The 14484-nt window shown below is 40.2% G+C and overlaps 1 protein-coding gene across 1 annotated transcript; it reads right to left on the reverse strand.

The window, feature by feature from the left end:
- LOC109226083 lies at nucleotides 1571-6049 on the reverse strand. Its single transcript, XM_019390886.1, has 5 exons — nucleotides 5939-6049; nucleotides 4894-5094; nucleotides 3977-4503; nucleotides 3566-3864; nucleotides 1571-1635 (listed from the first exon to the last, which is right to left on the reverse strand). The coding sequence occupies exons 1-5, from the start codon at nucleotides 6047-6049 to the stop codon at nucleotides 1571-1573; spliced, it is 1203 nt and encodes a 400-aa protein (XP_019246431.1).

The raw sequence follows: 14484 nt of genomic DNA on the forward strand, positions 1-14484 counted from the left end.
TCTTCTTCTTCTGCAACCTCAGAACTCTTCACAACCTTTGCTTTTCCCTTCTCCCTCTTTTTCTTCCTGCTCTCTTCCAGAACTTTCTGTAATTCTGCTTCACTTTGTTTGACCCTGCTCCTGGTAGCTCTTCCCTTAGGTACTGAAGGTACAGTAGGTTTTGGGGATGACATTTTGCTTTTCTTTGTTGGCTTGGAAGCAGTTGGAGCCTTTTGTGTGGAAGCTTTATGCTTCTTTGGATCACAACTGGCCCCAACCTTCTTTAGAAGATCAGCCAGAGTCTCCTCAGCAGATGAACCAGGTTCATCTTGTTGCTTGCTTAAAATAACAAGCCCTTCAGCCGCCTCCCCAGAACTACTTCCCCCTGACTTGTTGCCACCTTCTTCAACACCTCCACATATAGCCAATACTTTTTCTTTCTTATTTCCCCTCACATCACCACTGACTCCCTTTCTCTCTTTTTCTTTCTTTTTACCTCATCTTCCACTAGAATCAGCCCCCTTTACATCTTTAACAGGACCAACCAAGACAAACCTATTTTCTACACTTTCAACAACATCAGAGAATACCAAGCAAGAATTTACCTCACCAGGAGTTTCTTGAATATTTTCAGTGTCAGATGACCCATGTCCTTCTCCTTCGCTGGCAGAAATAAAATCATCAGACGCAGAGCTTGAGTCAGATTCTTGAGCATGACTTTCCTTCCTCTGACTAGCCTTCAATTCCTCACTTAGAGCTTTCCTTAAAGCTCCAGAGGCTACAGTTTTTCTAGCTAGCATTTTCTGCCTGTGAAACCTAGGTTTTGGGTTTTCAATAAGAGGAGTAGATGAGGATGTGTTAGAGGGAGATGCTGGTGGGGGAGTGCCAGGATTATCTTGGGGTTTAGACATGGTTCTTCGACTATGGAGGAGTTTTGGGAATTTCTGAGAAGAAAGAAGATTTGGGATTTCTGGACAAGAAGAGGGCGATCAGAACTGGAGAAGAGTTTTGATGGTTATGGACTAATGAAGGAGGGGTGTGGTGTATTTAAAGGTGATTAGACTTAAAAGCAGTAATGGCAGCTTTTCAGAGGTCAAGTAGAAGTCTAATCAAGGTGTAATTCCGGTCTCTTAGTGATTATTANTCATGTGCATGACACATTGTCTTAACTGCCCCAACTGCCCCTTTGTAAAACTGCCATGGGCAGCCCCCTTTTTATGTATGTATTTCGTTTGGCATTGGCAAGTAGCATATTGTGAGCCATGTTAAACGTGAGTCCTTTTCTAATTCTGCGAGAATAATAAAGGTTGGGTATTTTACCCGTAATTCTTTGTATTCTTAAGTTTGGCTAAAGTCTGAAAATTCTAAGTGTCAGGCTGTGTGTGCGAAAAGTTAGGCTGAGTAGCTGTGTGATTGCTACTGCCGTGCAGTGTTAATATTTGCAAAAAATTGGCCCTGTAACACCAAGCACCCCTCCACGCGCCGCGACTATAGTGTTTTCTCAGAGTGAAGTTCAAACATCAATTTTTGATGTCCAGGCTTGGTCCTCGACCCCCGAATGCGATCCCCACTTAATCTTTTGGTCCTTTACTCAGTCTTCAAAGCTCCAAATAGCTTGAATTAGCTCCATAGCATCTACATCACTCGAAATCACCCCTACAAGGCATAAACACACAATAAGTGTAAAACACCAGCGATTAAAGCTCAAACGCAATTAAAGTGCAGTGAATAAGAGTGCAATAAGCGAATAAAACACGAGATTATAGCCTACCATCAACACCCCATACTTAAACCATTTCGCGTCTTCGAGCAATCAAACTACACTTCACATAGACACGACCTACTTAAAAATCTCTCCTAACTCATCATACCCAAACTATTTAAAATAGATTAAGCACAATAACATAAGATCCTCGCCTCAAGATTTGTCTCAAAAGTACCACGCAGTTTTGACAACCTTTTCACTTACTCTAACATAGAGGTCAATGAAATTACCTTTCCTTCATGAATCAAGTGCCCTCACAACAATAGAGAGTAGTTCCACATTCACGATAAAATTCAAAAACACTTAGGAACTCAAGATAGAAAGAATTCGCTCACACCCAAAAACAACAATCATATGCCACAAATGATGAACCATAGGCTTGCCCGTAGTGTACTACTCTACTAATTGAGTTCACTCAGTCAAGGATCAAGTAGGACTTTAACTGGTTGTACTATAGGTTGCAGGACGGTAGGATACAATTATATAAGAGTGACTACACCTCCCTAATCAGTTTAGTACATACATTTTACCTTTCAAAACCCCACACTTATGTCAAACCATAACTCCACATTCACATCAATATACATTAACTTCCTACTTCTTTAAGAACAAATACATCAAGAGTTACCACTATAAAGGACTATTTTTCACAACAACACAACTATTTTTCTTTTTCTTTTCTTATTCAATTCAAGTGGCTATTACTTTTTCAAAACAGTGCACCTTTCTCCTTATTTCAATAGTTCCACTCAAAAGCCAAACCAACCACCTACACTTCAACTTCTGCAAAGTTTATAACAAATTCAAGTGCTCACGAGAGGTGAAAAGGTTCAAATAGATGGTCAATTCAAACAAATGGGTAAGGTTTGTAATACGGTTGCCAAAGAAACAGGGTTATAGGCTCAAAGGGGTTAACTAAGATACATAACAATTAGATAGGTAAAACATATATCTGGCTCAACAAAGAAATGCCTACATCACTTCCAAGACTGAATAAAAGTACTATTTTGCTTTGCAAACACACGGGGAAAGTTCTAGACATCAAATGCAATGCATAGAATACACATAACCTTACACACACATGGCACATAACTCACTCAGGATAGGACTCATCAAGACACTCTAGTCAAAGCAGTTAGGCAAAGTTAAGATCGTACAATTTAAGTTACTCATAAAAGAGTCAAATTTTGAGCCTAAGCGTCACAACTAAAGCACACAGTATTCTCAAGGTATAACAAAGTCAAGAAATATTGCTTCCATCTCAAATCATAGCACAATGTTTCCTACTCCTAACCAAAAATAAAAACTAACTACACCCGGTTCAAACAAAATCCTTGGAAAAGAACCACGACACAAAGAAAAATCAAGGGGAAATTATTACACTACCTAACAAAAGAAGATCTTTTTGTCTTATTTCTTCAATTTCATTCCCTCAAGAAACCTGTCGATGATATCCATCATCGGGAAAAGTTGACAATTTTATGTTTTTTCTTCATTTTTTCTATATCTAACTACTGAAAAGCAAAACCAAAACTAATATACATATATACAAATATCCGTCACCCCACACTTTAAGTTGTGGCATGTCCCCATGGAACACAATTAAAAAGCATAATGTAGAAGAAACTCCCTGAATATCTAGTCGGGGTTTGAGTCGAAGTCGGGCTCCATTCCTCGAGCCCGAACTAATGCACACATCCATGCAGGCAGCTTCTTCTCAACCTTCTGGGGTAGAGCCCAAACTTATCTTTTTCATTCACTGCAGCCTTCTCTTATGACCCCTTCACTTTCCACTTAACACTAGCAGTTGGTTTTTCTTACTGTGCCCCTTTTCTACATCCATCTTGAACGTCACAGTCTCTTCTCCCACTCCAAGCATGAGTTTTCTTTCTTTAATATCTAAAATAGCTCTTCCCATTGCTAAGAATGGTCTTCCTAGTATGAGGGGGACCTCCTTATTCTCCTCCATCTTCACCACTATAAAATCTATAGGGAATACGAACTTATCCACCCGAACTAAGACATTTTCCACTATCCTCTCGGGTATTAAAGTCGTTTGGTCTGCCAGCTGCAAAGATATTGGTGCAGACCTTATCTCTCCGATCTCCTTCTTTAGTTTCCTACAAATAGATAGAGCCATTAAGTTAATTGATGCACCAGAATCACATATACTTATTAAAATTTTTGGTTCCTAATGAGCAAGGTATAGTAAAACTCCCTGGATCTCCACACTTTTGTGGGAGTTTATTTTTGCAATAGCTGCAATGCTCTGTGAGCTTAACCACTGAGGTCTCCTCTGTTTTCCTCTTCTTTGTTAGGATCTCTTTCAAGAATTTAGCATAAGCTGGCATTTGTGAGAGTACTTCTGTGAATGGTAAGTTCACATTAACCTGTTTCAGCATATCCAGTAATCTCTCAAACCGCTTGTCTTGCTTTTCTCTAAATAGCTTTTGAGGGAAGGGTAAAGCAGGCATATGTTCACTCACATCATGTTTCTCCTTTATCGAATTCTCTTCCTTCTTCTTTTTCTCAGCACCCTTCTTTCCATTATTCTTCTTATCATCATTACTTTTCAGCTTCTCCCCACTTTCTTTTTTTAGTATCATATCTTTTTGGATCGAGGTGGGATCTTTCAACACTTGCCCACTTCTCAAAGTCACAACATTCACTATTTCCTTGGGATTTCTTTCAGTATCAGTTGGGAGAGTTCCTGGAATCCTCTCAGATAATATTGTTACAATTTTCCCCCATTTGCTTCTCTAAATTTCAAATTACTGCCCTTGTACTTCAAATCTTTCATCAGTTTTAACAATTAAGGCCTTCATTAAACCTTCTAGACCGGGTTGATTGGGCTGTTGAGACTAAAACTGCTGCCTCGGTTGATTTGTAAAACCAAGAGCTCCTTGTCTCTAAAATCTTGGGTTGTTTTGTTGCCATGCATTTGCGGTATCCCCAGGTAAACTCCATGAAAAAATGGGGTGCTTCTGACCCATTGCATTAAAATTGGAATTCCCCACAGCATTTACTTACTCGGTTGAGGTTTGACACTCATGAGTAAGGTGTCTTCTTCCACACGCTGGATAAGGCTCACTTTGTATTGTAGCCAAGGTCAGCTTCTATGTTTCTTTAGCCATAGCATCAAGTTGTACCTGCACAGATGTATTAGCATTAACTTGGTGAACACTATTTGATCTTTTTCTTTCAGCACTCTCAGAGGGCCAGTAATTTTCATCATTAGATAACTCATCAAGAATTGTGACTATCTCCTCTGGAGTCTTCTTCATCAACGGGCCTCCATCTGCATGGCTCAATGTTCTATGTGAGGCCGGTGTCAATCCATCCCAAAAGTCCTAGAGTTTTATCTAAAGGTCAACTCCACTATGTTGACACTTTCGAATAATCTCCTTAGACCTCTCCCATGCTTCAAAAATAGTTTCATATTTCTTTCTTGCAGAAATTATGAATTTCTCTTCTAAACATGCCTGTCTTAGCTGATGAGTAATATTTATCAAGAAATTTTCTGGTCATCTCATCCCATGTTCTAATTGATCCCGTGGGAAAGCTTTGAAGCCACTGCTTGGCATCATCTTTGAGTGAGAAGGGGAATGCCCTTAAGTATACTGCATCTTGTGACACACCATTGTATTGAAAGTTGTTCATAACCTCCTCGAAGTCCATTAGATGTGTATTTGAAATTTAATGGTATCGGCCCCGTATCTTGATTCCGAAGCCCGGTACAGGTCTTATATATGATTTAAGTTGAGTCTATAAAGTTTGGTAAGAAACGGACTTGAAATGACGTAAATCGAACCTTATTTGAGAAAATTGGAAAACTTTGATGTTCTTAAGTGATTTCATGATTTTGATGCTAAATTCATAGTTGTAGATGTTATTTTGGTGATTTGAATGCACGAGCGAGTCCGTATGATGTTTTCGGGTTAGTGTGCATGTTTGGTTTGGAGCCCCGAGGGCTCGGGTGAGTCTTGGATAGGCCACGGAGTAAAATTAGACTTAGGAAAATTGCTGGTGTGTAGCGGGCCTCTGATCTCGCATTTGCGAGATCAGGCATCGCAATTGCGATGTAAGCAGAGTTCGCAAATGCGAGAAATTCGTCGCAAATGCGAAGAACCCCGGGCCAGCCTTGTCTCGCATTTGCGAGATACACTTTGCAAATGCGAAGTGTTCATTTTATGCCTGAAGTCGCAAATGCGACACAAGTATCGCAAATGCAGTATTCGCAAATGCGACAGGCCTATCGCAAATGCGAAGAAGGCCGGATAATTGACTTGGTCGCAAATGCGACATTTTGTTCGCAAATGCGAAAGTCTTAGTATTCTGAAGGGTTCGCAATTGCGACATCAGAGACCTATAAATCCACACTTAGACGCATTTTCAACCATTTTTCATATCTTCTAAAAACATAAACACTCTAGGGCGATCTTTCAAAGGCAACTTCTTCTCCAAATCAATTGTAAGTCGTTTCTAACTAGTTTTCTTCAATCCGTAACATCTCTTCACATGACTGCAACTCAAAATCAATAATTTTCATGGGGGAAATTGGGTGTTTTGGGTAGAACCTAGGTTTTTTCTAATTTTGGGGATTTGGACCTCAATTTGAGGTCCGATTTCAAAACAAATCATATATTTAAGTTCGTAAGTGAATGGGTAGTCGGGTTTTGGTTTGAACCTCGGGTATTGAGCATGTGGGCCCGGGGTCGATTTTTGACTTTTTGGGAAAAACTACAGAAAACTTATTTCCACGTGTTAGAATCGATTTATTTAGCATTTATTGATATAATTAAGTAACTTGTGGCTAGATACAAGCGAATTGGTGGTGGAGTCAAGAGGTAAAGCGATAGTTGAGGCTTGAACTGTGTTCGAGGCATCGAAGTAAGTGTTTGGTCTAACCTTAGCTTGAGGGATTAGGAGTTGCGTCCTATTTGCTATGTGCTATTTGTTGAGTACGACGTATAGGCATGGTGACGAATACATTGGTGTCAAGCATGCCCGTGAGTCTTATGTTATGATTAATGTAACTCCATTTGTATTGTTCACGCTTAATGTGATGATTGCTATTGTTGAGCAAGGTTTGTGGAAAGAGTATTGGTATTTGAACAGTGAAGAGCGTTGGCTCAAGTGGTATAGTGATTTGTGGAAGTGTAATTGGCAATTGAACGTTATAGAGCGTTGGCTCAAATTGTGAATCGAGTTGTGAAGTAAATGTGAAAAAAAGAGAAGAGGATTATGACATTGTTCCCTTGCCGGGGTGTTGTTGCTTATAATATTGTACCCTTGCCGGGATGTTGTTGCTTTTAGTATTGTACCCTTGCCGGATGTTGTTGCTTTTAATGTTGTTCCCTTGGCAGGATTTTATGGTGATTCTATTTAATTCCTTGCCCTTATTATTTGTGTTTGTTGTTTGGGTGAGGAAGAGTGTAAAAGCACGAAGGGTGATATCGTGTATGATTTTGTGAGGAAGAGTGTAAAAGCACGAAGGGTGATGCCGCGCCGCACAATGTACCATTCCGTGCCTTTATATGAGTGATTATATGAGGTAAAAGCCCGAAGGGTGATGCCGTGCACTTGTCCTTGATTTTCCTAATTTTACTGGTGATTAAGATATGGTGTTCTTTACGCTTACTTACTGATTTCCTATTGTTACTTGATTTTATTGTTATGTTATCGTTTCCCTTGCTCAAGTTGCTTATGATTGTTGCTTGGGTGAGGAAGAGTGTAAAGCACGAAGGGTGATACTGTGTATTGTTTTGGTGAGAGAGTGTTAAAGCACGAAGGGTGATGTCGTGCATTGTTTTGGTGAGAGAGTGTTAAAGCACGAAGGGTGATGTCGTGCACTTGTCTTTGAATTTCTTGATTTTTATTGATAACTGAGTTATGGTTTCTCTACATTTAATTGTTGGTTTTCTGTTGATACTTGTTGTACCCCGCAGCATGATCCCCCTTCCTATCCTCAATTCAACTGTGGTGATCCTTATATTTATTCGTTGTTCTTCTGTTTTTATTCGATGTCCCTGCAACATGTTTTGCCCCCTCCCATCCTTAGCTGTACATTTCTGCTTGTATTGTTCCGCTGTATATGATTTAACTGCATAGGTTTATTTTGGTAGTCTTGTCCTAGCCTTGTCACTACTTCGCCGAGGTTAGGCTAGGCACTTACCAGCACTTGGGGTCGGTTGTGCTAATACTACACTCTGCGCTCTTTTGTGCAGATCCCAGTGTTGTAGATTTCGGACCGCAGTGAGGCTGCTGCTTCTGGTCCATCAAGCGACCCGAGGTAGTACTGCAGGCGTCCGCAGGCCTTGGCATCTCCTTCTAGCTATTATTCCTGTTTCTTTCTTGTATTTCCAGAGACAGTGTTTTATTATTTCTTTCAGACCTTTATTTGTAGTAATCTTAGACAGTTTGTGAAGTTGTGACACCAGTCTTGGGTAGATTGGTTATGGAATGGTATTAGCAGTGTTATTAAAACTTGAAATTAAGTCTTCCACTTGTTAAATTTTGTTGATTATTAACTGTTGGATTATAATTGTTAACGAATTGAAAAATGGAAACAAGGCAAATAATTCAGTTGATTGGCTTGCCTAGCTTTCACTAGTAGGCGCCATCACGACTCCCGAGGGTGGAAAATCCGGATCGTGACACTCCAGCCATAGTTTCTTTGGTTGAGGATTGCCCAACTTTCTCTAGTGTCTCAGTGATATCATTTTCCTTCCTCAACTGCCGCAGTTGTTTTTCAATTTTTGGCTCGTTTTGTAATAGAAATACGTAGAAGGAAGTGAAAAACTCTTAGAAGAATTCTCCGCCTTGCTCCTAGTGTGTTCTTGCCTCCTTAGGTCAAATTCCCTCTCAAATCTGTCCAATCTCGATCTGTCTCCACTTTCCCCTCTCAATGTGGCATTTTTATGTCTATTTATATATGTAGGGAAAGACCTAAACGTGTAGGTCAAGTCCCAATCAAGCCGGGAAACAAATTAAATCTTCAATACTCGGAATGGACCTCGCCCTAAGCTTGGCGTGCCAGCCTAACGCCAGCCACAACCTAGCTTTTGCCTTGCAGCGCCAGCCTAACGCCAGCCTCAGCTTGGCCTTTGGCTGGCCTCGCCAGTCTAAAGCCTGGTTAAGCTGGCCTTTGCCTAGCCTTGCCAGGTCTCTCCTTTTCACTATTTTTGAGCACACTTTCAACGTTTAAGTATCCTTTTTGCTCTACTTTCATCTCCAATTCACCTACACATAAAATAGACTCCATTACGCGCAAATAAAGTGTAATTTATCACTAAAGCATGTAAAATGCAATCTACATAATGTACGAAACTATGGAATTATGGCCACACATCAAATTTCTTCAATTCAAAAATTAAAAATCCAAACCGAAATTTTCAAATTCAGTTCGAAGTGTTCGAACAGCCATATCTAATGGAAAACACATGTTCCACAAAATACAAAAACCTGCCACATTTCATAAAATGAGTATGATGAAAGTTTGTGAAATTGAAAAGTAAAACTTAAAATACCTACGACAAATAATTTTTACCCATGTTTGTCCCCCCCACGTCCATTACTGTCATTACTACAAAATTTTCAATTTTTGGCTCGTATGGTAGAACTTCTTTTCCAAAAGCTTGAGTCATGCACCACTCTTAACCTCTATAGCCTGTGCACAGTCAAAGAACACTAAACGTAAAAAGAGAAAAAAAAATCCTGAATTAGCACTACAAACTATTTCAAACACTATTGATTACCAATCCCCAGCAACGGTACCAAATTTGACGAACTCAAAACACCAGTTAAAATTATGCTCACTAATCAAATATAGTGTAGTATAAGGCTCCAGCTATACCTCAAAACATGATAATACATACGAAACAAAAGATGCACCATCCCGGAATGAGATGGGGCTCACCAAGTCAGCTGGGAAGAATGAGCACCATTATCACTGGTCAGTATCCTCCGCTTTGGAAACACCTGCATCCATTTAAGATGCAATGCCCCTCCAGCAAAAAGGACGTTAGTACATGTCGAATAGTACTAGTATGAAAACAAAACACCAAATCAAGAACTTGGAAATACAACATGAATATGATGAATCAGGGTGACAATAGATTAGCATAGATAGCCGTTAAATCCAAGGCAAATCTATCAAGATCTGTCAATAACATTTATGAATTATAAGACGAAACCCTCTGTAACCATCTTTTCACAAAGCGGCCCCGCCGCCTCAACCCAATGCATACGGGTGGAGGTGCAAGCACAATATCTACTCAAATGGCCATGCCACCTCACCCCAATGTATGCGAGTGGAGGTGTAACCACAGTACCAAAACCTACACAAAGCGGCCCGGCCGCCTCACCCAAAATATACGGGTGGAGGTGTAGCAATGAAACCAATACGACACAAAACGCCCATGCCGCCTCACCCCAATATACATACGGGTGGTGGTGTAACTACAATACCAAAATCCTACACAAAGCAGCCCTACCGCCTCATCCCAATACATGCGGGTGGAGGTGTAATCCCAATCACAATCTCTACACAATTTTGCATAGTAACTTTCACATGAATCACGACATGGAGTTATGACATGTAGATACACAATCCATAGTTTGGAACACATCCTCATTTAAAAGTACAACATGATAAGAGCATTTGAAACATGAATTGAACATATATCTTTGTCCCAAAACTTATTCGGCATGCTCGATTTATAATAAGCATCTTGGAACTTACAAGGGTCGTGTGGGATTCAATTCTTAAAGAAAAGTTTAATCAACTTACCTCACTCGAGCTTCCTTACACTCTAAAATGTTCCGAAAACCTTAGCAACTTCAATCTATTTTAGAAATTTAACAAATTGAACCATAATTAAGAAGATGATCATGCTTCTAGCTCATTTAAGCATTTTATCAAACACTAGGTGTGCACTAAGGTTTCTAGGTACTTTTATGGAGGACTCCATCATCCCATAACCCATTCTTTACCATTTTTAGCTCAACAATCTTCCTACACACTTTGATAACACATGCATTAAAAATAAACAACTCCCATACCCAAGAATTATCTTCATAATTACCCATGTTTAGTTAAAATTCGAAATTAAGGGCTAGGGTGTAGAATCTTACCTCTAGGATGAAGACCTAGTGAGTTTCCCTTGTAAATCTTCCAATATTTGAGCCAGAATTTAAGAATAAATTGTTGAAGATCACTTTCCCACTCTAGGGCACTCTCTCACTCTAAAAGTATCAGATTTTAGCTCAAAAATGGTCCAATGCGTCTAGTTAACAAAGTAGGGTCGGGTTATAAGAACCTAAAAATGATGCTCCGGAACGGGATCTGCGGTCGCATATGCAACTGCATAATGCTTCTGCGGACCACGAAATGGGTCGCGAAATGGCCCTCCAGAACTGTGCAAAGCTGACTGGGTTTGCGGTCACTATGCGGCCCATAGACCTGTTCTACGATCACATAATGCACCGCAAAACAGTTCTGCAGTCGCATAGTCGACTGCAGAATTGCATCCAAGGCTGCCCTGTTTCTGCTCCACTCTGTGGTCATTTTGCAGCCGCAAAGTGGACCGCAGAAATGCATTTTTCTTCCAACATTTTTCTTCCAACAATTTCCTTCCAAAAGTCCGTACCGCGGCTACTAAGCTTGCCATGAAGAACCTGTAGAATCCTTAACTCATAAGTCTACCTCGGCACCACGAAATCTTGGGTTTTATGTGAAATTTTACGGGGCCTAACATCGTCCTCCACTTAATATCATTCGTCCTCGAATGAGTGTCAAAGTTTAGTATTAGCATCCGCTGCGACTCAATTGCCATACCATACACCAGCAGGCCCAAATTTGACTAACTCCCTAAATTTCCAAGAACTTTTCTAGAGTTTCCCTTGTAACTGGGCATTACCACCTGCCACAGAACCCCAGAAACAAATCCTAGCAACTTATACATAATCCAGTGACGTAACATAACAGAAAATAACATCAACTGTGGCCTCATAAGCAACATATAACAAGAAAGGAACACCTTTAACATTAACTAAATAAGTTATAAAAAATTCATAGGTGATGTTCTTAACGTCAATACCACACAAGAGGGGGGGGGGTGGGTACCCAATTTTCGCTCTAGAAGAACCTGGTTCTTCTAGGTGTACTTACTACTACTGTTTGCGGAATTAAGAGTACATAAAATAAAGAACACAGAGATTTTTACGTGGAAAACACCTGGCTCAAAAGGTGAAAAAACCACGACCTACTACTCAGTAGGATTTTCCCAAACTTCCACTAAAATCACTGAGCCAAAACAGCATTTACAAAACTCTTTTAAACCTAAGGATTAAACTCTAATCCTAGTGTAGCACACAGCCTCAACTGTTGCGACACCTTCAAGTTTACTCTAACTTGAATACCCAAAGTACCTAATACAATTACTTCTATGAAAGCTGGAACGGTACAATTTTAAAACACCTACTACAATTGAACTAAAATAAAAGAAAAGACACAATGGAATTGGTTCTTCTATCTTGTCCAAGTAGCTTCAGGAATGCACACTTGAATCTCACATAAATTGCTTGCGAAATTGCCTTGCTCTTTTGCTCTCAATTTAGTTTAACTTCTGCGTTTGTGCAATACCTGTAAAAGAGAACAATCACTGTTATTTAATGAGTTAGTAATCAGAGTTTGATTGAGACTCAATTGCTGATCTTCCATCGAAGTTGAGTCCTTGAACAATACAAACTCAAACCCTATCCTTTATCCGGATTGTGTCCTCTTCCCATGAGAAGACTTTCCCTCCTCATCCAATATGCAACCTTTTCGATTAGTTCAGGAGATATTGCTGCTTGACCACTGAGACTTATCTCCTTCATGCGTATCTTACATGTCTAAGTTTATAGATACTGTGCCTCACATGATGGACCTGGTCCATGAACTGAGTTCATTTGTCATTCTTCAGACCTTCACCTGAACTTGGGCCAACAAATTCCTCCTTTTTGATGATGACAAACTCTGTGCTTTTATGGATCAAAAAATCTATAAGAACTCAGCTTAACCATCAACACTTAACTAAGAATTTTAACTTATCATCAAGGACCAGGTTATAAATATCACATTATTCAGAATAAGGATTAAAGCACAATATCTCTTCCCCCTTTTGGCATCATCTAAAAGTTGCTGAATCCCAGAATTTAGTAATTACTCATGGCCACTTGGGCAACTGTATGTGAAAACATGGATTAAATCATCAATAATCAACAAACACATTCAACTATTAAGAACAAAATCTTCATAGAGCTAGAGAAACAGCAGTTGTCATTGATAAGATATGTTTCCACCTGCTAACCACAAAAAGAAAGAAAAAACTTCCAAACATGAGCAAAAACAGAAAAAGTCCCTAATCTGGGTCACTGGGGGTAGTATACTGGTTCAGAAGGCAACAACTGGAGGACCTAAGGCTTGGAAGAACTAGAGGGCTGGGTTTGGAGAAGGTTGAGCATATTCTGAAGCATCCCATCACTTTTCTCCTTTTCTTTTGCTAGCTCAGCTCTAAGGCCATCTCTTTCAGCTTCCGATTCAGCAACACGAGCCTGAAGCCTAGTGATTTCAGCATCCTTAGTTCCACACTCTTGAACCAAAGCCCTAACCTTGCTATTCACAGGTGTCTTTAGAGATGAACCAGGTTCAACTGGGATGGCATTGATAGGATAGTCACAAGCCAATAAGGTCTTAGCAACAAAATGCTCATTGCTTGATGCCATCTCCCATTTTTTCAAAGGCACTCTTAGCTTGTCCAGCACAGTAGTCAGTATGAACCCATATGGAGTTGCATGTGCCTTGGAGCCATTAATGACCCTGTCTAGTAATTTGACAATAAAAGCAGGCCAATTTATCTGCATTCCTCTCACAAGGCACTCCATAAGAACCAGGTCCATGTAGTTGGCAGTATGCCTCCTCTCCTGTCTGGGCAGCAGGCACTTGTTAACAAATTTAAACAAGACCTTGTGCTCAGGTCTCATCTCACTTTTCTGCACAAACCTGGCTTCAGGTACATATTCAGCAGTTGCAGCATCACAAAAATTTCTAGTAATTTGAAGAGCAGTGGGGAGAGATTCCAGACATGGCCACCTTTGCCTTGTATAATCATCATACCCTTCACTAGCTATGCCTAGAATCTCACCTAGTTTAATTGCATCAAAGTCCACTTTTACTCCTCTCACCGGGCTGGAGACTACTCCATTTTTCACAGTGGCATTTGCCATAAACTCAATCAGTTCATTCCTGGCCAGCCTGCCATCCAATTCAAGGACCATGTCCTTGCACCCTTGTGTAGTAAGAGCATCTACCAACCTCATCATTCCTGGTTCACCCAGGTCTTTCAGCAGCCTTGCTTTCAAAAAATTTCTTTTGCCAAAGATGGCAAACCTGTCTTGTTCTTTCTAAGATTCTTCTTCTTCTCCACCACTCCACTCTTCATCTTCTACAACAATTTTCTTTTGTTTACCCTTCACAGCAGACCTAGTTCTTTTAGCTAAAGAAGATTCAGCAGGTACAGGTACAGAGGAAGTCTTCTTGGAAGAAGTCTTGGAACTTTTTGGTTTGGGTGTTGGAACCTCTTCAGTTGTTCCTCTTTCTTGATGGACCAGTTCCATCTCCTCTTCTTCTTCTTCTGCAACCTCAGACCTCTCCACAACCTTTGCTTTTCCCTTCTCCCTCTTTTTCTTCCTGCTCT

This window comes from Nicotiana attenuata, chromosome 5 (assembly GCF_001879085.1).
Source record: "Nicotiana attenuata strain UT chromosome 5, NIATTr2, whole genome shotgun sequence".
Taxonomy (NCBI): Eukaryota; Viridiplantae; Streptophyta; class Magnoliopsida; order Solanales; family Solanaceae; genus Nicotiana; species Nicotiana attenuata.

Bases quoted from the DNA above. Each gene is read 5' to 3' on its own strand.
- LOC109226083 (XM_019390886.1), bottom strand. From the start codon at position 6,049: ATGTCGCATTTGCGACCAAGTCAATTATCCGGCCTTCTTCGCATTTGC. The intron at 4,504-4,893 runs GTACAACTTGAT...TTTGAAATTTAG, and splicing joins ATGCTAATACATCTGTGCAG to AGAAGCAAATGGGGGAAAAT. The intron at 3,865-3,976 runs GTGTGGAGATCC...ATCTATTTGTAG, and splicing joins AAAAATAAACTCCCACAAAA to GAAACTAAAGAAGGAGATCG.